The sequence below is a fragment of the Podarcis pityusensis genome, assembly GCF_964106645.2.
Source record: "Podarcis pityusensis genome assembly, chromosome: 14".
Classification (NCBI taxonomy): Eukaryota; Metazoa; Chordata; class Lepidosauria; order Squamata; family Lacertidae; genus Podarcis; species Podarcis pityusensis.
In genome coordinates, this window is record NC_138039.1 from 6,587,305 (window position 1) to 6,612,375 (window position 25,071).

The window sequence follows — 25,071 nt, forward strand, 5'->3', positions numbered from 1 at the left end:
AGCCACTGCCCCTAGGTGAGCCTTCCAGAGCCCCCGAAGGAAGGGGTGCACCATATGACACATCGCCCAGGGCCTTCTCAAACCCTCCGCATGACCGGAGAAGATCAGGCTGGCTTGACCACAATTTCATCCTCCTGGCCAGCTGCCAGAACAGAAGGATGTAAAAATGTGTGTGCCCGGGCTGTGTGGGTTTGTATGTTAACATTTGCATTTGTTTTTCCACTCTCCCTAAGATTTTGGTGTGTTGTTTTTTTAAAGCTGGAAGAGGGGAGCACTTTGCATGTGCTCAAAGCGCTCCTGTCCTTGAAACTGACGTGTTTTGGAAACTGCTTCCTTTCGGGAAAGGAGGCACTGTGCAGGGTCTCTGCCCCTAGACGCTTTAAAATAAACACCACACACTCTGCCTTGTTCTGCTCAGGACAAAGAAAATGCGAGTGGTTCTTCAGCATTAGGACAAAGGTCCTTCTAACTCCAGTTTTCAGGAGTGGTGAACCAGAAGCCTCTGGGAAGCCCTCGAGCAGAGAATGGAAGTAGTATATTCCCACTGTTGCAGCCTAGAAACTGGTTTTTGGGGATATGCTTCTGACTATGAGGGCTCTGTATTAGCAACATGACTAAGGCTGCATACGCAGTATATCTTTAAAGCACCTTCAAAGCACATTTTTGCACCTCTAAAGAATTCTGTGTGCTTAGTTTGAGGTTGATGGGAATTCTGTGTGAGGGGGAAACTACAGCACCCAGAATTCCTTGAGGGAAATAATGTGCTCTAAAGGTACATTGTGTATGCAGATTGATAAATCTGTCCCAATTTTTTTTTTAATCTCCTCCTCCTCCTCCTCCACAAATTTGTCTAATCCCCTTTCTAAACCTGTCTAAGCCAGTCCACATCCTGTTATGGCAAACGCCGTGACTTAATCATGCCTCGCGGAAAGACCTCCTTTCTTTCATCCTCCCTGAATATCCTTCCCATCAACTTCGCTCAGTGATTCAGAGTTCTAGTATTAGGGTTGCGGGGTGGAGGGAACTCTGCGCGTGTTCAAACCCTGCGCTCTCAGTCCGAGCAGCCGGAAACTACCTTGGGCAAAACAAGTAGCAGCAACCTCTGGGCCAAGGGGAGCTCAGGCACCTCTCAGCTCCAAAGGCTGCCTTCCTCTTTGGCTTGAGGCTGCCTGCCAGCCAGCCATCAGGATTAGGCCTCCGTGGCGCTAAGGGCAGCACCCAGAAGTCTTTGGGTGGCTGTTACCCACATCACAGCCAGCTCCCCAAACACGCCCGTCTGCCTCTCAGGAGCGGGTTTGCATGCCCGACGCCAGCGGCGTTTGCAGTATTCCTCTCGGCAGCTTGTGTTTGCAAGCAACACCCTCTCTCGCCTCCCATCCCTGTCAGGACGGGGAGCAAGCTGGCCACGGCTGTGGGGAGGCGGACGCCATTCCTTCACACCGCTTACTGCAGTTCCTGCCACGTCCTATTCCTCCTCCTCCTTCCCCACCGTCAAGGAAACAGGAGACAGCCTTTTGGAGCAAAGGCCTTTTGTCTTGCCTTAGTAACCGCTGACCAGGCCTCTGACATAATTTAATCACCATGGCGAGGGCTTCCTGCCTTCTCCCCCTTCCTCCTCCCCACCCTCCCAACACCACGCCAAGGGTTGCACCTGGTTATCTGCAATTTGAAGCAGACGGTGCTGTGGGAGAAGGAGGAGAGAGGGAGACCCAGATGGGGATCTGGGGAGGCAGGCTGGCAGGCATTCCTGAGACAGAAAATCGAGAGGCTGAGGGGTGTCTCTCCCTTGTCAGCTCAGGCAGGAAAGAAGTCCAGCGGCTGAACATCATAGGCCTCACCTTGACCCCCACCCCACGGCAGCAGTTATGAGCATGACCTGTTTGCAGGGGGCGGGGGTCTCCCTACACACACACACACACACACACACACACACACCCAAAAAAACTTTTTAAAAAGTAGTTGAAAGTAAGGGCGGTGGCACTCACAGCACCCCTCTCCACATTGTTATTCAAGCATGGAGTCAGACTATTCTGTCTGTCATAAATTTTCCCTTCAGATTAATTTGTGTGTGCGTGCAGCTTCTGTGAAGACCTTTTTCCATATGTTCTGTTGTTGCTTTGAAAAGTTAAACAAGTTGAACATAGAATAGCCAGCCCCACAAAGCCTCTGCCGGGAGTTGCTCCTCACAGGACTGTGGTGCTTAAATCTCTACACCCTTTTATCTTTGCATTTCTCGACCTTGTGATGCCTACGCTATCATAATATTTTGAATTTGCACAGCACTTTTTCTAAGCGCTCAAAGCACTACCTAAACCTTATCCCACATGCAACCCTTACAGCCACCCTATAAGGTAAGATAGTAGTTTTTGTCAGCTGGGATAGCTCAACTAAGTAGAGCATGAGGCTCTTGATCTCAGGGTCTTATGTTCAAGCCCCCTGTTGGGCAAAAGATTCCTGCCTTGCAGGGGGTTGGACTAGATGACCCTTGTGGTCTCTTCCAACTCTATGATTCTGTGATTTTATTCTCCCACACTGCCTCCTTGTATGCGAGCAGATGGTGGAGGGGGCAGGCTGGAGTTTAGAGATAAGGAGCCTCCCTTGTTTATCCATAGCTGGGATGAATTTTCAGTCAAGGACACAGCAACTCACATGGGCCAATTCACATAGTGCAGTTTTTAAGAGTACAGTTAAGATGTTTGCAGTATACGCTTGAAAAAGTAAATTGGAACAAACTTGTGTTGGCCCTCTAGCCTTTCCATGCGGCCCTCAGAACTCTCCCCAAGCCAACCCTTTACCAGCCCTGCTCCTTGGGTGGTTTTGCCTGGCCAGAATGTGTCCTTGGGCATTGACAATGCCTCTTGCTTGCCTGGCCAGAGGTTGGCAAGGCAGGCATTGCTGGGTGTAAAACCCTCCGCCTTTTGCATGGCTGCAAACACAGCCAATTGCCCAAAGGGAAGAGCCACAGGCAGCTCCACCCCCTTTCCCCTCTGGCCCTGCCCTCCACCAGCATGAGGCAGAAGGATGGATGCCTGCCTGCAAGGGGATGGAGGCCTTGGGAGCCCCTTCCGCACTATATGAGGCATCCCCCAAGCGTGCCACTGCTGCAATGTGCAAAAATGCCCCTGATCTCCATTAGCGGCTACGCAACATTGGCTTCTTGGCTGCAACATCCATTCTATTTTTACTTTAAAAAGGGGGAGGGCAGGAGGAAAAAACCCCAAACCCCTTTCCTTCTTCCTGCCTGTTTCCTATTTTTGCCGTGTGCATTTTTATGCCTGCGCACAAATAGCACACGGGCGCTTGCGGTGTCAAGAGTGGGGTGGGGTGCGAAGTCGTGGGCGTCTGGCAGGCCCGGGGGCCTCGCGGTACCAATTAATGCAGGCCAAGCGGAAGGAGGCGGGGGGGGCGGAAAGGGGGGTTAGGAATAAGACACCCGGGAACTCGCCCGGAGAGAAGCTGGCAAGGCAAGTGCTATTGTGAGCTCGGCTCCACAGCAGCCAGCTTGCGCGAGAGATGGATGCGTTTTTTGCTGCCCCCTCGCGATGCGTAAAAACCACCAGACTGGATTCCTTTAAAAAAAAAAAGGAAAGAAAGGAGGCAGGGAGGGAGGAAAGTCAGGGGAGGGGGCCATAAACACATCTCTGCAGATTGTCAAGGGCTGTGCTTTTATTTATTTATTTTATCCGGGGCTGCGGGAGGCGCACGGCGAGCCTTAGCAACATGAATTATTCCCCATGAATGAACCAAGGGAGTCCTCTAGCTGTCAGCCACCAGCCCGGGCTGCGTCAAGACCACCGGGCTGCCCCCGCCCGCCAGCCAATCGGCGGCCACAAAAGCCCGGACCGGAATTCTGGGGTAGGGGGGCGTTAAGCGTTGCTTATATGAGCATATTATATTATATATATGCCTTTGGAGGTGCAGAAAGGGGCCAGCTGAGCAAAGGATAAACCCACCTTTCGTTCTCTTTTATTTTGCTTTATTTTTATTTTATTTTTTGCAGAAGCAGCCGTTGTAATGCGGAGCAGGGAAACCCGTCGCCTCCACCCAGTCGCCAGCCTCGGGCAGCGGCTGCAGCCAAGATGAACTCTGCAGGGGAGAGGCAAAGCGAATGTATTTCGTCCCGGTTGCCCGACCCTCCAGCCCATCCGCCCTCCTTTGCAATAGTACTCTAGGATGGGGACCCCCCGCCCCACCCCGGCCGCCGCGCGGAAGAGCCCCTCGCTCCAGCTCGCTCCGAGACGACACCCCACCCCCGAAAGGCACAGAACTCCAGCCCAACTCCTAAGCATCTCCCGGCGTTCAGCCTGGGGGGGGGGCGCAGGACCTCGGCTCCGGTTCCCGATCTCCTCCTCCTCTGGCATTTTCCAAGAGCCTCTCCAGGTTGGCACCGAAACCAAAACCCACTTGCAGGTTCCGATCCTCGCTCCACCTCCTGCCCTTCTCTTGAAAGCAGCCCAGAGCCGGTTCAGGAGAGAAGAGAAACTCCGGCTCCACGTTTTCATTCCTCCCTCCCCGCCTCCCCCGGTTCCCCTACTTAGGAGCTGTAACCAATACTGATAAGCTAACATCTTCCACCTGGGACACGGCTACTGACAAAACCTGGCCTGGAGTTTGTTAGGGGGTGGGTTTCTTTTTCTTTTTTTTCCTCCACCCCCCCTCTTCCTTTTGCGTTTCTCCTCCTCGCAGTGAATCTCGAGGCTCTTACCTGCGCACCACCCTTTGGAACTTGCAATCCTTCGGCCAGATTTCATCGGAAATTTGAAATCCCAACAGCACCGGTCCGAGTTCACCTTTCCAGACTTTCTCCGCACGGGAAAGGTGCGGGCGAGGGGGGAGGCCAGCCGGGGAGAAAGGCTCCTGCGAAGCATCCCGCCAGGTCGCCTTGCCTTTCTCCCCCAAACGCCGGACTCTCCGAGCCCGCCTCGTCCTCCTCCTCCGTCTCTTTTTTCTGATCTGATCTATTTTTGCCTTCAAACCTCATGGTGTGTGTGCGTGTGCGTGTGCGTGTTTGTATATATCTGTGATCAGCTTGTAAAAAGAAGCTCCCCGATGTTTTTTGAAACAATGCCGCGTTGCTTTGGTTCGTTTGCTCCTTCGTTTGGCTTTTGTCCCCCGTCCTCCCCTCGCCGCCCCTTCCTCCCTCCCTCCGACCCCATTTGCAGTCCCCATCTGGGGCCGACCCCCATCTCGGCCCTCCTGCCCAGCGCGGAAAAGGCGGCTCAGGCATCCAGGAAGGTCGTCTTGGTTGGCCCTGCAAGGAGAAAAGTAGCTCAGTTCGATTGGGATTCGCCCCCGCCATTCACCAGCAGCGAAACTTGCGGGGCAGCTTGCAGGCTGTGCGGGATTTAAAGGAGAGGGGGGACGAGTTTCGCGGAACACTAGCGAAGTTCGATTGGGGCGGGAGGGAGACTTTCACACGCCTCTGCCGGCCTGCGCAGGGGCTTCGCCACACTTTCCAAGCAGATTCCCCGCTGGGTTTCACCGACTCCCAAACGCACATTGGCGCTTCTTTGGGATGCGAATATTTCTCTGTTCCTCTGGGTGGTTTTCGGGAACAGGGCACATACAGAGACGGTTGGGCACACTCCTCCCTCCTGGTGCTTTTGCCATGTCAATGCATATCACCTTCCATTGGAGTTTGTGGCAGGAGTGTCCAGAATTTGAGCAGATCCTGGCTCAGCTCAGGCCCAAGGCATTTCCCTTCAGCGCCTGACCCGGATGGGGAGCTAGGCACTGCACCCTACTCGGAAGGGACCCTGTTGCTGCCTCCCCAAACCTGTTAAATGATTCCAACCAAGAGCTGCCTTGCCTCCTTTTTAGCAGCTGAAGCTTTTCCTGGTGAAGTGGGGAGGGGGGAAAGCTTCCACCATACACCCCCATTTCATCCTAGCTCCTGCTAAAGGGAGTCTGGCATGCCTGTGGCAGTCAGTATGCCTATAGGGGAAGCCGCTCTCTCTGGACCTCACCGTGTGCCACCAGAATCATGGTTTCAGCCACCGCCAAAGGACCAGTAAGCCACCCCTCCACACGCCTGAGGATAAGGGTTAGATCAGAGCCATGGTTTGCGGAGGGCTGTGAAAATTCATGTAGCATAAGATAGTCTCTAGGGAAGCAAAGGTGTCGCTCACCTGAGGTGGCACCATCTTCCTTGGAGATGGCCTCTTGCCTTGGTCCCACCCTGCCAGACGGGCTCAACCAAACATCACAGTCCTCTTCTTTGCAGCTGGGCCTGGTCCAAGGCCTTCCGTCAATGGGCTTGCACACCAACACACATCACCCTTTTGTGCCATCCCATAAGCAGGTTCTCCCTGGACCGTGTCCCATGTGCCCTTTGAACAGCACTTTCAACGATGTCCACAGGGCAGCTTCCCACATCTTTGGTCCAGGACTTTGATGAGAGACCAAAAATGTGGACAGCAATGCCTAAAAAAGCAGTGGAAGAAGATGGGAGAGAGGCTTCTAGCGTAAGTTTGAGCACTTACTTCCTTTGCACAGATTATGCCCATCCAACAATCTGGGGGGAAACCCACAGAAGCTGAGCTGTGGTTGCACCTGCCCAGTTTTTTTCTGTGCATACATGCAAGCGTAGCCAATAGGGCACCTTCCAAATGATGCTAACTGCAACTTCCATCATCCCTGACTGGGGTGGGTGGGAATTGAAAGTCCAGCAACTTACGGAGAGTTCCCACATTAGTTACTCCTGCTCTTGAGGGTGTCCTCTGAACAGAAGGGATCTTAGAGGACTCTTTCTGCTTAGCTGTGAAATCAGAACACCCGACTACACAGCTCCAGGGTGGAAAGTCAGCAGGGTGGAAAGTTCAGTATTCTGGTTGCAGTTGCCCATGGAACAGCTGTCATCTCCTCGCTTATTAACAGGACCCAGAAATTAACAGGTACAGAATATGCGCAAGGACCGTGAATGTGTTGCTATGTTTTGAAATTCCATATTGGTGTTGCCCAGTCCAGAAAGAGGAGTACATCTGGGCCCTCTCTGCTCCCATGAAGCTCTCATGTCTACCCATCCAATGGGATCAGTAACAGCATCCTGTTGGGTTCCTTTGCCCTGTTAAGAGAGACCACGCAGATTCACGCTTGTAACCTGTCTGTTTCATGGTACCCTGCGCTCTCTGCCGTCGCCATTGCTACTCTCCCAGCTTGCCCCGCAAGGTTTGGCTGGCCTGTTTCAGAAGCACACCTTATGAGGGCAGGCTGGGAAAATCCCTGTCCACCCCACCCCATGCCCCGCCACCCCCCACCACACGGCATCGTGACCCCGACGATCTTGGCTGTCTTTGAATAGCATCCTGTACATAATGACTGTAAAATGGCGAATCGTGTGTATTATATATTGCCTCATTCTATAGTGTATATATATGTATACATATACATATATATAATATATATGAAAGACTGTAAATGTTAAAACTAGTGTTCTTATTTAGTATATTGCTTCACACTGAAGATTGTGTGTAACAAGCTGTTTCTAAAAGAAGTTTATTTTCCTTAAGAGTTAAAAAAAGAGAGAGAGAAAAAATCAGGTCATTGCATTCAAAAACATCAATAAAGATTCAATAATTGTTTTGGATGTTTGCAGAGTCCCCTAGTAAACTATTTTTCTGCCACCCCCCATCCATTGAGGGAGTAAGGATAGAATAACCAGTTGCTCTAATCACCCAATTCAGTAGGTGCCCAATAAACTTGAGCCAATCGCCTGCCAATCCAATCAATTCAGGCATCCCTCAGTCCGAGGTAGCGTACTAGGCTCCCCTAGAAAATCCTCACACCTGAGACCTACGATGGCAAGCCATCGATCGGAGGAAAGTGTCTCTTTCCAGGCAGAGGAAGATTTGAAACAGCAGCAGCGTAACAGGTATGAGGATTGCAGTGCAGATTTCAAGGTCAGGATGGGAACGAGAGAGGCAGCCTGTGCGCGGACATGTGAGGGTGTGCGTGAACATAAACAGAAACCCGCCAGAGGAAGAACGATGCTATATGCATGGTCCCCACTGGTACCTGAATAATTGACCGCCAAGGGACCTGACCAGCATCTCTGCTTGGAGGAAGGAGAAGACGCCCATGCAACAGCGATCACATCCACTGTTTTAACTAAGGGATATGGAACCTGTTGCCTCCTAGTTGTTGGACTACAACCCCCATCGCCCCTGACCTTGGGTTCATGCTGTCTGGGGCTAATGGGAGTCGCAGTCCACAGGAACTGGAAGACCAGAAGCTCCACACCCTTGGTTTAAACACGGAAGGTGCGTTCACACATCTTCGCTACTCAACAACTATACTACCAAAGGAATGTTTGCACAGACTATTAGGTCATTACAGATGATGTATCAACGTTCCAACCCTTTTATGGGAGTCAATTTGCACAATCTAGTGTGAAGTGGGTGCAAATAGAGGTCTTTATAAGAAAAGGAGGTTTGCCTATTTGGACGGCACAAGGTTGCTTTGGCCATGCATAGCCTTCCTGGATCAAACAGAAGCTGCATCCAGTCTCGCATCCTCCTTTCAGTCTTGCATTCAGTGGCCAGCCAGACGCTTTCAGGCAAGGCGTCAAAGCAAGACTCCTTCCCCACTGGTGCTCCTGGAGACCTGGGTCTTCGCTAGAGCACTGCCTCTCTGAACCTGGAGACTTCATACAAACCACCGTAACGAACCGCCATTGGCAAACTTGTCTTTGGTCCACCCATGGATTTGAACGGGGGCACGTGGGTCTCAAATGGCAGGTGGTCTCTTTCCCACTCCTCTCCGTGACCTGCTGAGCCCCGCTCAAGCATACTCTATTCCTTTCCCACTCCTTCAATAAAGTGTCACAGACAAAAGAGGTATAAATAAGTAGGTCTTTTATTTTATCATCTGTACAAAAAAACCTCACGCTATGAAAATAACTTTTAAATGGAAGAGGCGTGTCTGAGCAATGCAGATTGAGGAGGGGTGGGGTGCGCTAATATCTCTCTCACACACAGAAACACCCCCGAAATGCTCCTGCAACAGAAGCCCTGAAGAGGGCACAGTTCATATTCCCACCATGATTAGGCCAGACCTTCCTGCCTCTCCCGTCACACCTGCGCCCCGCAAGAGGAAATTTCTCCATAGCAACAACATCCTTAACCCAGACAGCCTGATGGAACCAACACTGGGGGTGCTTGCTGTTAGGACCAAAAATCTATTTGGAGGGATAGAAAATGAAGCAGCCTGCCCCTCTGACCTTTCATCGTTTCCCTTCCCGTACACTCGTGAAACAAAATAAAAAACCCCAGAGAGAATAGTCTGCTTTTTCTTAAATGGGCTGGCCGCCTTTTCTAGCAGGACTCCGGTGCCTTTTAACAGCTGATCGGCAGGCAGAAATTCAACCGATGAAGTGCCCACAGCCAGCAGCTCCAAGAATTAGGGCAGCGACATGTGTTTGCGTGTGAATTCTACTTTGGGGAAAGCCTGCCAGAAAAGGAGTGGGTGGAATATACATGTGGCAAAATTTCCTTAGAAATCCATGCACACACGCCCTGCGGTGTGGTAACAAGACAGTGACTGCATGCTAGCATGGGGGTCCAGAACACCCGAGCCAGAAATCCACAATTCCCAGCCCACCAAAATATAGCCAAATCATTCACAGGGAGCCACTACAAAGGGTGGAGAGACAGAGAACTTTCTTCTGTAACCGAAGCACAAAGTTTCTCCTGGAGACAATTCCACCATGTGAATATCCTTGGGGAGGGTTGCCTCAGGGAAACCCATGACCCACCTCCAGAAAAACCCAGAACTGTAGCACTCTGCCACTTGACAGGAGTCCCCATCTGCCCTCAGAGGACAGAGGAGGAGCGAAGCGGGAGGCGTCTGACAGCAGAGACGGCTCTGGAGAAATGGAGCTCACATTTAAGCTGCTCACATCTGGCCAGAGAGATGGAGGGGCATCCTGCAGTGCTGGTGGTTTGCCACCAGGGGTCCCCTTTGCCTTGTCATGGGCTGCTGGCAGGAAGTAGGGGAGACTATCTGGGGAGGTGGAGACAAGAGAGAAGAACAGAGGCCAGCCAATGGGAAACCGGGCAATTGCAAAGCCGCCAGCCCCCCCATAGGGGTGCTACAATGGAAGTGCAATGAACCACCTCAAGCCATGTGTGCATTTGCAAGGGTGGGTGGGTGTGTCTCAAAATGCAGAACCCGCTTGCAGGAAACGGAACAAAATGCACTTGCACCCCACCCAGAATGGCTCTAAAAAGCAACCTTTTCAGACCCAGGACATACTTCTGACCCAAGCATGCATTTGGGGACCCAATTCCTAACCTTTCCTCATTTATTTGCATGGTGGCGCTGCTCCTGTTGCAACCCATGCTGGACTCGCTAGCAGCTCCCTGCCTGCCCGTCGAAGAACCAGCTCTGTCAAGGACGTCCGGTTTTTCCAAAGCTGCCTCAATGCAGCCAGCGATAAATCTCCCTTCTCCCCAATTTCGACAGCAGGATAAGCACGCAGCCAGGAGGTGCTTCATCGGAAAACACCACTTGCTTGCTTGCGCTCCCCACCCCCCAAGTCACATAGGTCTGCTCAGCACACACAGCCACAAGGAGGGGGGCTCCCCCCACAGAACTTAGGGGGAGATGAGAGAGTAGCCCTGCAGAGTAATGACTACCTAGAGAGAGAGAAAGAGAGGGGAGAGTCGGGCTTCTGCAAGCCACGCCAGATCCTTTGTCTCGCCTGCCAGAGTCCAGGAGAACACACTCGCCATGTGCATAGAGGGGTCGCCTTCCCTCTATGCCCTCTTCCTCCTCCCCACAAGTCCTCCTCGGTGCCCCCTCTCTCTAGCTGGAGGTGACAGTGGACCCGCTTCCCAGCCGGATGATCATCTGCTGGCACTCGTGCAGTGTCCTTTTGTCCCCCAGCTTCTCCAGGGATCGGGCCACCTCCGCCAACATGCCCATCCTCTGACCAGGACCCAGAAGGAAGGCGGGGGGCAGGTAAGAGCAGGCGAGGAGGAGGGCCTCGGCCTGCTCTCGCGCCGTCGGCTGGCTCTCGTGGTCGCTGGCTGGAAAGGAAAACAATGTCGGAAGGTCAGCGGGATGGGGCACGGAAGCAAGAGGTGGCCCTGCAAGAAAGGACAGGCCACCCCCAGGGCCAGATTTAGGTTTGATGAGGCCCTAAGCTACTGAAGGTAATTGGGCCCTTTCTATGGCCAGGTGTCCTTTGTCAACAACAAATTGTCGCTGTTTCTTGTGCTGAATATATGCTATGTGGTAATTTATGAACCTAATAGGTATCTAAAGCCATTTGCACATAACAAAATATGTATTTTATCAAAGTAATTGTTGAACTGAAATACAATTAGGAACTATATTAACAGTGAAATACAATTAAGAAGTAGTATATTAATAGTGAAATAATTATTAAGCTCTAACTGTATGTAGGTTTTATTTTGTTTTTCATCTTATATTTCGGAAACGTACATCCAGTTTTATTTCCCTTTAAAAAATTTTGGGGCCCCCAAGAGAGTGGGGCCCTAAGCTATAGCTTGTTTATCTTATACATAAATCTGGCACTGGCCATTCCCCCCCCCCATGGCAGCATGGTGCAATGGTTAGAGTGTTGGAGAGACCAGGGTTCGAATCCCCCACATTGCCATGAAGCTCACGGGGGGACCTTGGGAGCCAGTCACACCTCTCTCAACCCAACCTACCTCACAGGGAAGTTTTGGGGATTAAATAGGAGGGGAAGAACCATGTACGTCACCTGGGGGCAGGAATGGGGGGCGGGATGTGAATGCAACGAATGGATTAATAAGGCTGCATCGCTGGCTGGCACCAGGGCCAATCCAGAGACCCACAGCTTATTTTCACTCCCAATGCTGGGCTCTACCCTTCAACTATCCCTCCCTACAGACCCTCTCAGGTGTTATGATTGGGGTGGGGTGCTGCGGTGGAGACTGGCCCCTTAGGGCAAATGGGGCATGTAGTCAGCTAGACCCCACCTCTCTGCCTTCTTACAGGTGGTCCAGAGAGGAGGCAAGCAGGGCCCCAAGGCGGAAGAGGCATTCAGGTGTGAGGAGCAAAACATAGCTCACTTGGCAGAGCAGGAGACTCTTAATCTGAGGGTCGTGGGTTTGAGCCCCACATTGGGTGAAAGATTCTTGCATGGCAGGGGGCTGGACTAGATGGCCCTCGGGGTCCCTTCCAACTCTATGATTCTATGAAATCACCCGCTTTCAGAGGGAAGAGCTGTAGCTCAGTTGCAGACCACCTGCCTTGCATGCAGAAGGTTCAATCCCCAAAGATATCTCCAGGTGGGGCTGGGAATCTCCCCAAAGAGTCACTGCCAATCAGTGGAGGCAGTACTGATCTGGATGGACTAGTGGGTCTGATTCGGAGTAAGGTGGCTTATGGTGGTTCATGCATGGACCAAGCCCACACCCCTGTCACTCACCTCCTTTGATGCTCGAGGCAACTCGCCTGCGCAGGCTGCGGTCCAGCAGCTGGTGGGTCCGGGTGGGGCTGGCTCGGGCCATCAGCCGGGCCGTCGCCTCATGGAGGAACACCTGTGGGGGGCAGGCCAGAGTCAGGAACCACCACACTCCCCCCAGCACCACCCACCGCTGCCTCCCACCAGAATCGCCACGAAAACCAGCGCTGTGTCGAGAGATCTCTCCCAGGGTCTCTAAAGTTTCTGTCCTCTGCAAAAGAGGCTACAGGTTCCCTGCCTCGTTCTCAGAGCACTTGAGAATTTATTTAGAAATTTGTCAGAATTCTGGTGGTCAAAGGCTTTCAAGCTGACTTCCCCGTGGCAAGGCAGCCAACTCTCAAACACATGTGCTTTTCTTTACAGAAAAGATTTCTCTGGCGCTTTGCAGCCTTCCCAGCTGCCTGCACTTCCTGATCTGGTTTAATTGATGGCTGGGCACCCAGGGAGGCTGCAGAGCACAGACCACCAGCGAGATGAATTGCAGAATGAAAGAAGGGATGCTCACAACAAACACCCCTTGGCCATCAAAAGGAAGGCAAGGATGACACAGACCCTGCACCTGTGAGGATTTCAGCAAAAGTTTGAAACTTAGCACCCTTAACAAACTACAGCCCCCAGGATTCGGGGGGGGGGGCTCGACTTTTAACATGGTATATGATACAGATGTGACCTCAGAGCCTCACAACACGCAGAGGGCTGCAAATTCCACATTGTCAAGCCCTTAACAGCTTGGGACCAGTTTAATTACAAGATCTGCCCACTCGACCAACTGATCAGTGGAAACAGCACTGTTAAAGGTGCCATATAATACCCATTCCACATTTGTAAGAACTCAATATTTTAGTGTGGCAGCACCTCCACTTTGGAACTCCCTGCCTATTGATAGCAAGCAGGTGCCTTCAAGTGTAATCTCCAATTCTTGCACAGACAAGTCTATTCGGATGCTGAGAAAGCGGATGGGAGTTCTGACCACTTTCTAGTCCATTGCTACGTTAACTTTACGAAAGCTTTAAATTATTCTTGATTTCATGGTATTATCTTTCCGGTAAACCCCTTTGAAGGTTTTTTTAAATAAAAAACAACAGCAATCGAGCTGTATATAAATTTGGTACGCAGGCTGAGACCCTACCTGCCTGTGGACTGTCTCACCAGAGTGGTGCATGCTCTAGTTATCTCCCGCTTGGGCTACTGCAATGTGCTCTATGTGGGGCTACCTTTGAAGGTGACCCGGAAACTACAACTAATCCAGAATGCGGCAGCTAGACTGGTGACTGGGGGCGGCCACCGAGACCACATAACACCAGTCTTGAAAGACCTACATTGGCTCCCAGTACGTTTTCAATTACAATTCAAAGTGTTGGTGCTGACCTTTAAAGCCCTAAACGGCCTCGGCCCAGTAGACCTGAAGGAGCGTCTCCACCCCCATTGTTCTGCACAGACACTGAGGTCCAGATCCGAGGGTCTTCTGGCAGTTCCCTCACTGTGAGAAGTAAGGTTAAAGGAAACCAGGCAGAGGGCCTTCTCGGTAGTGGCACTCTGTTGGAAGCCGCCCAGAGTGGCTGGGGAAACCCAACCAGATGGGCAGGGTATAAATAATAAATTCTACTCTATTCTATTCTATTCTATTCTATTCTATTTCTATTTCTATTTCTATTTCTATTTCTATTTCTATTTCTATTTCTATTTCTATTTCTATTTCTATTTCTATTTCTATTTCTATTTCTATTCTATTCTTCTTATGGGACAAATAAAATAAACAGACTGGAGAAGTCTCTGAGTCGGCGTGAGACAGCTTCATAGGATTACTAAAAACCAGCGCTCTCGGCAGTGACGGCCGCATTGCAGAGCCAATGAGGAGCTTACGGGAGCAGTGAAGCCCAGCGCCGCACTCACCCTGTGCATGGCAGCCTTGTCCGCTTGCGCCAGGCGCCGGAGGCTGCTGAGATCCTGCTGGAAGCCACGGAGCTCAAGGGTGGAGGCTTGGTAGGGAGCGCCATGTGGCTGTCCTGCTTGCATCTGCTGCTGCCAGAGCCTGGTGCGAGTGATGAGCAGGAGGTCACACAAGAGGAACTGCACAGCCTGAGAAAGAGAGAGAACGCAAGACAGTGAGAAGAGACCTCCCGGATCAGGCCAGTGGCCCACCTAGTCCAGCATCCTGGAAGAGCGGATTAAAGAGCTTACCATCTGTTCGATGGAAGCAGAGGTTATATTTTCTGAGAATTCTTGCAGAAAAACAATCTCTTAAAGGACCTTTTGATGGCATTTTACCATTGCACTACTGAGAGTGTATTAACTGATGGTCTCTGTGTGTGGTTTGGGAGCTGCACGGTCAGGGGAAAAACAATGCTGTCCAGGGTTGTAAAGACTGCGGAGAGAATAACTGGGTGCACTCTTCCCACCTTGGATCAAATCTATGCTTCCAGGTGCCATAAGAAAGCTGCAGAGATAGCGCAGGATAGTGTGCACCCCGGAAATGATCTCTTTCAGCTTCTGCCTTCTGGAAGAAGGTACAGGGTTATAAAGACTAGGACTAGCTGCCTGAGAAACAGTTTCTACCCAAATGCGATTTTGGTTTTAAACGCAGTGTAAGGAGTCTCTATGGGAGTATATTGTATTTAAAAATGGGGTATCAGAGTTTTTAGGGGGCTAACCAGGTTGGAATAGCTGGGCTTGTTGGTTTTTGAATGTCTTATGTAGATTTTTCAATTTCGTTGTTCTGTATGGGACAATGACAATAAAGATTATCATATCGTATATGATTTCTACTCCGGTGGAGAGTTTCCCTTCAACAAAGGGCAGGATCATGGCAATGAAAATAATAAATAGAGTTGGGGCAATAACACAACCCTGTTTCACACCTGTTCCCACTGTGAATGGTTCACTTTGAGAGTCGTAGGTATCTGCAATTGTTGCTGTCGTATTATCATGGAGGAGCCGAATGATATTCACAAATTTATCTGGACAGCCAATCTTCAGAAGGACAGTCCACAGGGCATTGCGATTTACAGTGTCAAAAGCTTTAGTTAAATCAATAAATGCCATATATAGGGGTTGGATTTGCTCTCTGCGTTTTTCTGAAAGCTGTTGAGCAGTGAAAATCATGTCCACTGTCCCCCTAGAAGGCCGAAAACCATTTTGGGATTCAGGAAGGGTCACCTCAGATATTGACAAGAGACGGTTTGCTAAAATCCCTGCAAGAATTTTGCCAGCTGCAGCTAATACGGGCTTTGAAGACACTCGAACTCAGGACGCGAAGGAGAAACGTACTAAGAGGAAGGCACGCTTGGCAAACTCTCACCATGATCAACTCCCAACTGGAAACCTATGTCCCCACTGTGGAAGGACGTGTGGATCCAGAATTGGCCTCCACAATCACTTACGGACTCATTGTTAAAACCATATTTATGGAAGACAATCTTACTTGGCTACGAGGGATTGCCAAAGAAGAAGAGTCACTGAGAGACAATAAGGGTTGATAGTTGGTGGGTGTTAGGCTGACGACAGGAGCGAGCCAGCAGTAAATCACACTGTGCAAGTTGGAGGTGATTCTTTATTAGCAAAAACATGACTTGCACAGGAGGGTCAGGCCTCACGAGCAGAGCAACTCATCTCTGGCAGGTCTTGCCCCCATGAAGCAGTTGCTGAGACTGAAGATCTCTGCGTCCCCACAGCTGCCTAAGTCCCTCCTCTCCAGGGTTTTCTCCAAGCAATCTGAGACTGTGCCTGTGTGACCCTAATTTCTCTTCTGCTCTTTTCATGCCCCTTCTGGTTCTGGGAGGCAAGTGGGGAGGGGAGCTTGTCGCATGAAAGGGAGGCACCCATGACTCTTCAGCAGCCTGACTCATCTCTGCCTCTTGCCCTCTTTCCTCTCCTGCTTCAGCTTCTGCCTCTGAGTCTGGACTGCTCTCTGCCACAGACTCTCCCTGCTCACTTAGCCCTGTTGCCTCTTCAGCTTCTGACACCTCCTCTTCCCAGTCTTCTTCCTCTGACCGCTCATTGAAGTCCCACCACCCCTCCCTGAGCTCTGAGCCTTCTTCCCTTGGGGGTTCCCCAGCTGGTTCCTCCCACCATTCCTCTGCGTCCAACCCCTCTGTGACAGCCCAAGGTCTTCCCCGAACAACCTCCCGCTCCTGCCTCTTCTCGCAAGCCCTGGGCTGCTGCCAAGACCCTCCGCCGGGAGAAGCGGCCTCAGGGCTGCACTGGAGGGGCATTGCACACTTTGGCTGCACATGCAATGCAACTACAATGCACCCCCGACACCACCACAATGCCCACCCCCCCCCCGCCTCTGCACAGCCTCCCGGTTTCCACAGCCGCCAGAGGTGGGGAAAGGTTGTCCTCAGAAACAACGAGACCAGGATGTTTGGAGAGAGAGAGAGAGAGAGAGAGAGAGAGAGAGGTGGGGAACTTCAGGACCAGGGGCCAAATGTGGCCCTTTGAACCTTGCACTCCAGCCCTTGGACCCTCCACAGACCACATGCCCCTGTCGAGACCCACAGAAACCCTCATTGACCCTGCTTTGCGCCCTCCCTCCCTGAGGACTTCTGTCTGGGCTGTACTAACGGCTCCTCGATTGCTGGGATGGAGAGAGATGAGCAAGTAGAATTTTGTGTGTGGCTGGAATGCAGTCTATGGGTACAAAGGTACTGTATTTTTCCATGTATAACATGCCCCCTTTTATAAGACACCCTCGTGTTTCTGAGGACTCCAAATTGAGAAAATGGGGGGAGATTGCCCAGAGATGTTGAGCTTTTTCGGGGGGAGATTGCCAATAGTTTTTGACCTTTTTTTAGGGAGGATTGCCCACAGTTGCTGAGTTTATTTTCGGAGGGGAGTGCCCAGACTTGTAGAGCTTTTTTTGGAGTGGGGGTTGCCGAAAATCACTCACCCACAGGATTGCCACAGCCACGCACATCAACGAACCCCCCAATCGTCTGCACGCTCGCCGGAGGACATCACCAATAGCCAGCAGACCTTGCCACACCAACCAACCATCCACAAAAACAGCACTGACAATCTCCAGCTCCTGGCAGCCGCCAATCTCCTGTCCCACCTCTCCACTATCCTAGTATAAGACGCCCCTGATTTTTTTGCAAAATTTCTTAATAAAATAAGCTCATCTTATACACGGAAAACTAGTGTATGCTGCATCTGCTGCTCTGCCCCCTTTTGCCTCTGGCCCCCAACTGCCTCAGCATGCGGCCCCCGGAAGGTTCAACACAAGGGAATGGGCCCTTGTGCTGAGAAAGTCCCTTCACCCCACAGATGCAAAAAACCCAAGATAGACAACTGCTCATGGCCCAGACCATCCATCCCCCTTAAGACTCATTGTCTTCCAAGCAGAACCCATTCCCCACTTAGCACCTCTCCTGATTCTAAACCCCACCCAGAGGGCAGGAGCTAAAGGGTTGCTGGACCACCTCCATCACCCAGGTACCTCAGCCACTGCCTTCTCTTTTTTTGCAAAGGTGTTCATTTGTTCAAAATGAACAAAATCTGCTTTTCAGACACACAAAGGCTCCCAGGGCAGCTTGCAAACGTCAGTGACCAGAAGAGAGTCCCTGCCCTCCAGGCTTACACTCAAAAAGACACAGCACTAAAGGAAAGGTAACTGCGAGGGAGGAGGAAAAGAAAAAAAGAAAACTCAAGTACTCTTTCTTAGTTACAGAATTTTTGGAATTGAAGGACAAGGAGGAAGGGTGCCCAAGAAGTGGGTTGAACCTGAAGAAAGGCAGGTGTCCAGACAATTGGGGGAGGGAAAGACATTGTTCCTCTTCAGCCACAAGATGTCAGGGGCTGAGCAGAGGAGGAGGAGTGGTGGAGACCACCTGCCCATCCTGACCCTTCCAGGGAGGAGGAAGAGGAAGACAGTATAGATTCACAACAGCGGTTTGAGGGAGGTTGCAGCTCGGAGGCAGATGAGGGGGTAAAGCTGGGAAATCACGGGAGAGGCAGAGCAACATCGGGCTAACACGTTGTCATTAGAAAGCATCCCAGAGCCTCCGTCTCCCAGAACCCGGCGAGCCTTGAAAGTGGGAGAGCAAAGAGCTCAAAGACAGAGGGCACATGGCAGCTCCCATAGAGGAGGTGATGAGAATGAAGAATGAGGAAGTGGGAGAGACAGAGGGTGGAGATTCACTTGGGACAACAACATTATCCAAGAGGCTGGGTTCTATAGCCTCTCTCTGTAAAGACTGAAATAAAAAAGGACTGTAAGAAACTTTTCCTTGTCTTTATAATTTCTTGGGCAACCAGCCGGGAGCCACTGACACAACTTGAGGCTCCATTCAGAGCACTTTAGCTCCAGGACGAATCCAAAGCTCCAGGCCAGGCACCCCCAAACTCAGCCCTCCAGATGTTTTGGGACTACAACTCCCATCATCCCTAGCTAACAGGACCAGTGGTCCGGGATGATGGGAATTGTAGTCGCAAAACATCTGGAGGGCCAAGTTTGGGGGTGCCTGCTCCAGGCAAACTAGCCTTGCGCCAAAGCCTCATTCAGAATCTCAGCCTCTGGATCTGGGCCGTTACCCCCAGGCTCCGCCTCCAGGGGGCAAGTAAGTACAAATTAGCTCCGCCCACCCCTTTAAGCGCCACCCTGGCCTCCCGCTTGGCCCCGCCCACGCCTCCAGGCTCCACCCCCACCGCAACTCACTCTGTCGATGGCACTGGGGGGCGTGTTCCCTGCCAAGCTGTCTCGCAAGTAGTCGCCGGCTCTGTCGCACTGGCCCAGGCTGCAGTCGAGTTTGCCCATCAGCACCCGCGCAGCCTTGAAGGTATGTAGCGCCGCGCGAGGAAGAGGATTCCTGCAGCGAAGAAAGGAGAAGCAGGATGAATTGCCAACCCATCATTTCAGGGGAGGGGGGAAACCGCCCGCCCCCCTAATCAGCAACGTTCTGTGTGGGCTGAAGAGCTCTGGGAAAGCTGCAAGGTCTGCCTTTGGCCACAGAATCCAGTTTCCTTTAAATATATTTTTAAAAGCTCAGGGTTTGTTTGCTTAAATTCAAGTTCCTAGCCCCTATGACTGTGGAACAATGCATCCTGAAAATGACCGAAATGAGAGAAGTTAGCTAAGCAAGCTCCAAGACGGAGCTTAAGAACGTCAGAGCAGCAACCAGTACTCAGAGGTAGACTTCCCCTGAACTTGGAGGTTCTCTATAGCCAACGGAGGCCTCACAGAGGGTTGCAAAACCCAGCTTTGCACGATTTTGATTCTTCTTCGTTTGTTTTAGGAGGAGATGACACTCAGCCCCCTGCCGATGTCGCTGAGCAGCCTGGCTGCCATCACACTCCTTACAAGCTCCTTGCAGGATTTTGCTGTCTTTGGCCAGTCTGGCATAGTGGTTAGGGTGTCAGGCTGGGGACTGGGAGACCAGGGTTCAAATCCTCACTTGGCCACAGTTTAAGAAGGATGTTGACAAGCTGGAACGTGTGCAGAGGAGGGCAACCAAGATGACCAAGGGTCTGGAAACCAAGCCTTACGGTTGAGGGAGTTGGGTATGTTTAGCCTGGAAAAGAGGAGACTTAGAGGAAATATGATAGCCATCTTAAAATATCTCACATGGAATAGGGAGCAAGCTTGTTTTCTCCTGCTCCAGAGGATAGGACCTGAACCAATGGATTCAAGTTCCAAGAAAGGAGATTCCGACTAAACATCAGGAAGAACTTTCTGACAGTAAGAGCTGTTTCCCTTGGGAGATTGTGGACTCTCCTTCCTTGAAGGTTTTAAAGCAGAGGTTGGACAGCCATCTGTCATGGATGCTTTAGTCGAGATTCCTGCATTGCAGCGGGTTGGACTAGATGCCCCTCAGGGGTCCCTTGCAACTCTCTCTATGATTGTTTGATGTTGACCTGGTCTCCCTCTCTCTCTCATAGGGGAGCTACCTCACAGGGGTTGTTGTTAGGACAAAATGGGGACAGGAAGACCTCAGAGCCACCCGAAGCTCCATGGAGAAAAAGGTAGGATATAAACAACAACACATTCATATTTTTCCCCACCCCACTTACTCAGAGGCCTGGAGGGCCCTTGGCATCGATTCCACCAGTGGGTACAGGCGCTCCACAGCCTCGTCATCCCCTTGCAGCCCGTGGATCGCCATGGCAACCACAGATGCCCACCAGTGGGCAATGGGATCGGTGCCTAGAGGAGGGAGAGGGACATGGCGTCAGGCGGATCCTGCCAGAAACACTGAACCTCTTATGGCAAGGTGGGTGTTGCGGGCTCAGAGGGCCAGATCCTTAGCTTTCCCCTTGGACCGGAGGGGTGGAGAGACCCAGCTGCCAGTCACCTGACAACTCCATCTCATCTCGCTTTACTAGCCGACGGAGCTGGCGTACAGCTTCTGGGTCATGTGGCCAGCATGACTAAGCCGCTTCTGGCGAACCAGAGCAGTGCACGGAAACGCCGTTTACCTTCCCACCGGAGCGGTACCTATTTATCTACTTGCATTTTCACATGCTTTCGAACTGCTAGGCTGGCAGGAGCAGGGACCGAGCAACAGGAGCTCACCCCATCGCGGGGATTCGAACCGCCAACTTTCTGATCAGCAAGTCCTAGGCTCTGTGGTTTAACCCACAGCGCCACCCGCGTGCCCTAGGAAATCAGAAAATGTTCTGATGCAAATCGCCCGCTGCAAAATGCCCTGATTTGCACAGAAAGACCATATCTCTATCAGCAGCAAAAGTGTCCTCCAGCCTCTATTTAACTGCACAAACCTCTGGCTTCCTTCTCCTCCCTGTCCCACAAGTCTCCAGTTCCCTTCCAGACCCATCCCGCCTAAGGAAACTCTTGGCTTGTTGCTCCCCACCTGTGGCAGCATCCAGACTGGTGCTGAGGGACGGCGTTGGGCTGGGAACGGCATCTGCACAGCTGTTGAGGAAATGCAGGTACTCCAGAGCGTCGGAAAACTCCCTGCAGCCAAACAGAGGAAACCAGGATGAATTTTGGTATGAACGCTGGTGCCAGAGCTCCCGTTTCCAGCAATTTAACCTGGTTTGGGCTTCTAATTGGGGAGGGGGCAGCCAAAAGGAAGTCCCCTCCCCAGTACCCCAAGCCAGGGCTTCCAAGGGCCCAAAGCGAGACACAAAACAATTAATGCGATTGAATGACTTTTTTTTTTAAAAAAAAAGCATTAAATTGAAAGCTTGCCCAACCACCAAAGATCGGGACCAGACCCACTCCAAGGCCCCATCTCAATCCAGTTTGGACCTTACACCAGACAAGTGTCTCCCATTTCCTCCAGAAACCCATTCACACAAGTTCTGGCTGTGTGAATGGTGTGTCCAGTAGAATTCAGCCCTAAATATTCCTTTAGAGTCTGGGGCCTGCATAACTTAGGAAGAAGGTGGGATCTTTCCTTGCACATTTTGCCTGCAAGAAGCTTTTGCATCACGATGCAACGTTATTCCAGGGGCAGAAGAAAACTAAGTTCCCGTTGACATTTTTTGCAAATACCAATTCCATTTGAAATCAGCAGCACCATCCAGTTCTGGGGTTTCCCCAATCAACAACAAACCCTTCCAACACTGAGTTGCAAAATTGAACTCCCCAGATATTCTCTAGCAAGGTCTCTTCCACCCACACATCTGCAAGCACCCACAGCCCCCTTTTCCAAGGGGGAGGAAATAAACCAAGGTCACCTTGGGAAACCAGCTGCAAATGGCAGGAAGCAGGCAGGATCCCACTAGACCTCTGCTTAGTGGAAGATAAGGCTCTACAAGCCACAAGAACTATGTTCTCCCTCCCCTGTTGGAGGCAGTATGCTGGGAATCACAGCTGGGAAGAGGACTGTTGCAGACCTCACCTATCGTTTCTCGGTGGGGATTATAAAACCTGTCGGCATGCCCTACGACCCAGCGGGAAATTATGGGTGCAGCTGCCCTTAGGAAAGGGCTGTGGCTCAGAGCAGGAAAGGTTCTCGGTTCAATGTCTGGCATCTCTGGGATTGGGCTGGGAAAAGACCGAAACCCTTCAAAGCTGCTCCAGTCAGTGCTGGCAAATACAGTGGTACCTCGCAAGACGAATGCCTCGCAAGCCGAAAAACACACAAGACGAAAGAGTTTTCCGTTTTTTGAGTCGTTCCGCAAGACGAATTTCCCTATGGGCTTGCTTCGCAAGACGAAACATCTTGCGAGTTCTTGCGAGTTTGTTTCCTTTTTCTTAAAGCCGCTAAGCCGTTAATAGCCGCTAAGCCGCTAAGCCGTTAATAGCCGCTAAGCCGCTAATAGCCGTGCTTTGCAAGACGAAAAAACCGCAAGACGAAGAGACTCGCGGAACGGATTAATTTCGTCTTGCGAGGCACCACTGTACTGGGTGGTCTGGTAGTCCAATTCAGAAGAAGGCAGCTCCCTGCGTTCCAAGGGGATAGGAAGGGATAAACTGGGAGCAAGTGAGGTGGGTGGGAATCCCCTCTCCAGGGCAGTTTGAAGGGGGATTCGGCCAAATCTGCAACAAGGAGAATCAGTACGAACAGCCTCGGTCCAGTATACCTGAAGGAGCGTCTCCACCCCCATCGTTCAGCCCAGACACTGAGGTCCAGCGCCGAGGGCCTTCTGGCGTTTCCCTCGCTATGAGAAGCCAAGTTACAGGGAACCAGGCAGAGGGCCTTCTCGGTGGTGGCACCCGCCCTGTGGAACACCCTCCCACCAGATGTCAAAGAGAAAAATAACTACCAAACTTTTAGAAGACATCTGAAGGCAGCCCTGTTTAGGGAAGCTTTTAATGTTTAATAGGTTATTGTATTTTAGCGTTCTGTTGGAAGCTTCCCAGAGTGGCTGGGGAAACCCAGCCAGATGGCGGGGTATAAATAATAAATTATTATTATTATTATTAAACGCAGCATTTGAATGTTCTCACTCAGCATCTATAAATATGGGGGGTACCAGAACTGGTTGGAGCCAAGGCGGGAGAGAGCAACATGTACAGGGGCTTCAAGACCCGAAATCCGGTCCTCTCTTACCCCTCGTCGTGGCTGGCAGGCGCCTCACTCTCCAGCCTAGAGACACAGGAAAGTGCTTTCTCCAGCAAATGCTCACGGAACAGCTGGGTCACTTGAGCCAGGGGGTCCGCTGCAAAGGGGAGAGAGAGAGGGAAAGAACATCCTTTTCTGATGGTGTTCATCTGCCTCAGTTGCAACAAAACATGTCTCTCCCGTATCGGTCTCTACAGCCGCAGCAGGCGCTGTGACTCTCCAACAGCTTGACTTCATTCACAAAGGTGAACTCCTCCACCGTCTCCCGAAACAGAGGGATGCCAGCCAACCACCTGACAGCACACCACGAAATACCCTCTTGGTCCAATGGGGGAAATGAATAGATTGGAGGACAACCCTTTCCCATGAAGCCCTTGGCCAACATGGCGCCCTCTGGAAGTTGTTGGACTACAAATCCCATCAGGGTCAGGCAGCACAGCCAATGGTTAAGGGCTGACGGAGTTGGGGACTCCATCTGGAAGGAACTGGAGACAGATTGTGAAGCAGGCGGATTACTATCGATCAGAACTACAATTCTGGCTAAACAATCAATCCGTCTTCCTTATAGGGAATTCTGGGAGTTGTAGCTCTGCAAGAGGAATAGGGACCTCCTAACAACTCTCAGCACCCTTAAGAAACTACGATTCCCAGGATTCTTTGCAGGAAACCTTGGCTGATTAAATGGCACTGCTTCAAATTTATACTGCAGGTGGGTCATTGGGCACAGCTGAGATTCCCGCATTGCAGGGGTTGGAGTAGATGGCCCTCAAAGTCCTTTATGATTCCATGATTCCTGTCTATCAGGGGCCGCTGCCCATTTGATCCTCACAACAACCTTGTGAGGAAGGTTAGGCTGAGAGAAAGTCGCCCGTGAGCTTCTCAGCAAAGCAGGGATTTGAACCCTGGTTTCCCTACTGCTCCCCAAGTCCAGGGCTCCACCCTCTCGCATCACACCAGCCGACTTCTCAATACCTGGATTACTGGTGGAACTGTAGATGCTCTCCCGAGGGCAGCTCTTCACGGCCCAGTCTCCGTCCACGAAGAAACGGTGACCCACAGGATGGCAGAGCCACTGGAGGGCAGGCGGGACAGTCCCACTGTGGGACAGCAACACCTGCCGGGCGCTGCTGAGGAAGAAGCGCTGCGCCACAAAAGGGAAAGGAAAGCCAATCAGGGAAGCCCTGGGGGTGACCCCAGCATTCTGTGCTTACCACTTGCAAGGTGGCCAGTGGCTACTTGCAAGCCTTGCTTTTTTAAAAAAAATATTCCCCCATAAAATTTATATGCCACTTGACTGTAAAAAAACCCAACAACCCTCAAAGTGGTTTGCGAAAAGAACAAAACAATAGCATATTTGGAATATTTGCTGTACGCTGCTTTGGGCACAGCTGGTTGTGGAAATGTGGCATCCGAGTAAATGCGATCAATCAATATTTTGAGGCCCTTCTTCATGCGCCTCCTCCATGAGAGATCCAGAAGGTGGCAACATGAGAACAGGGCCTTTTCTGCAGGGGCTCCCCGTTTGTGGAATGCTCTCCCTAGGGAGGTTCGCCTGGTGCCTTCACTACATATTTTTAGTAGCCAGGCGAAAACGTTCCTCTTCAACCAGGCCTCTGGCTGACTAATATTCTACAGCCTTTTAAATGT

General features: G+C 51.4%; 2 protein-coding genes across 6 annotated transcripts in view; one reads left to right on the forward strand and one right to left on the reverse strand.

The window, feature by feature from the left end:
• Window positions 1-7,585, forward strand: part of RAI1 (retinoic acid induced 1) — a 216,377-nt gene extending 208,792 nt beyond the window's left edge. For all 4 annotated transcript variants that reach the window (XM_080980925.1, XM_080980926.1, XM_080980927.1 and 1 more), the window contains one exon: window positions 4,001-7,585. In XM_080980925.1, the coding sequence (XP_080837051.1) occupies window positions 4,001-4,015 (15 nt within the window). In that variant the 3' untranslated portion in view covers window positions 4,016-7,585. The remainder of the gene's footprint in view (window positions 1-4,000) is intronic.
• A 1,250-nt stretch (window positions 7,586-8,835) lies between these two features.
• SREBF1 (sterol regulatory element binding transcription factor 1) overlaps window positions 8,836-25,071 on the reverse strand; it is a 44,660-nt gene continuing 28,424 nt past the window's right edge. For both annotated transcript variants that reach the window (XM_080980962.1, XM_080980963.1), the window contains exons 12-19: window positions 24,397-24,565; window positions 23,413-23,521; window positions 21,262-21,365; window positions 20,462-20,594; window positions 19,110-19,260; window positions 14,348-14,533; window positions 12,419-12,530; window positions 8,836-11,027 (exon numbers count right to left, since the gene is read on the reverse strand). In XM_080980962.1, coding sequence (XP_080837088.1) covers window positions 10,804-11,027; window positions 12,419-12,530; window positions 14,348-14,533; window positions 19,110-19,260; window positions 20,462-20,594; window positions 21,262-21,365; window positions 23,413-23,521; window positions 24,397-24,565 — 1,188 coding nt within the window. In that variant the 3' untranslated portion in view covers window positions 8,836-10,803. The remainder of the gene's footprint in view (window positions 11,028-12,418; window positions 12,531-14,347; window positions 14,534-19,109; window positions 19,261-20,461; window positions 20,595-21,261; window positions 21,366-23,412; window positions 23,522-24,396; window positions 24,566-25,071) is intronic.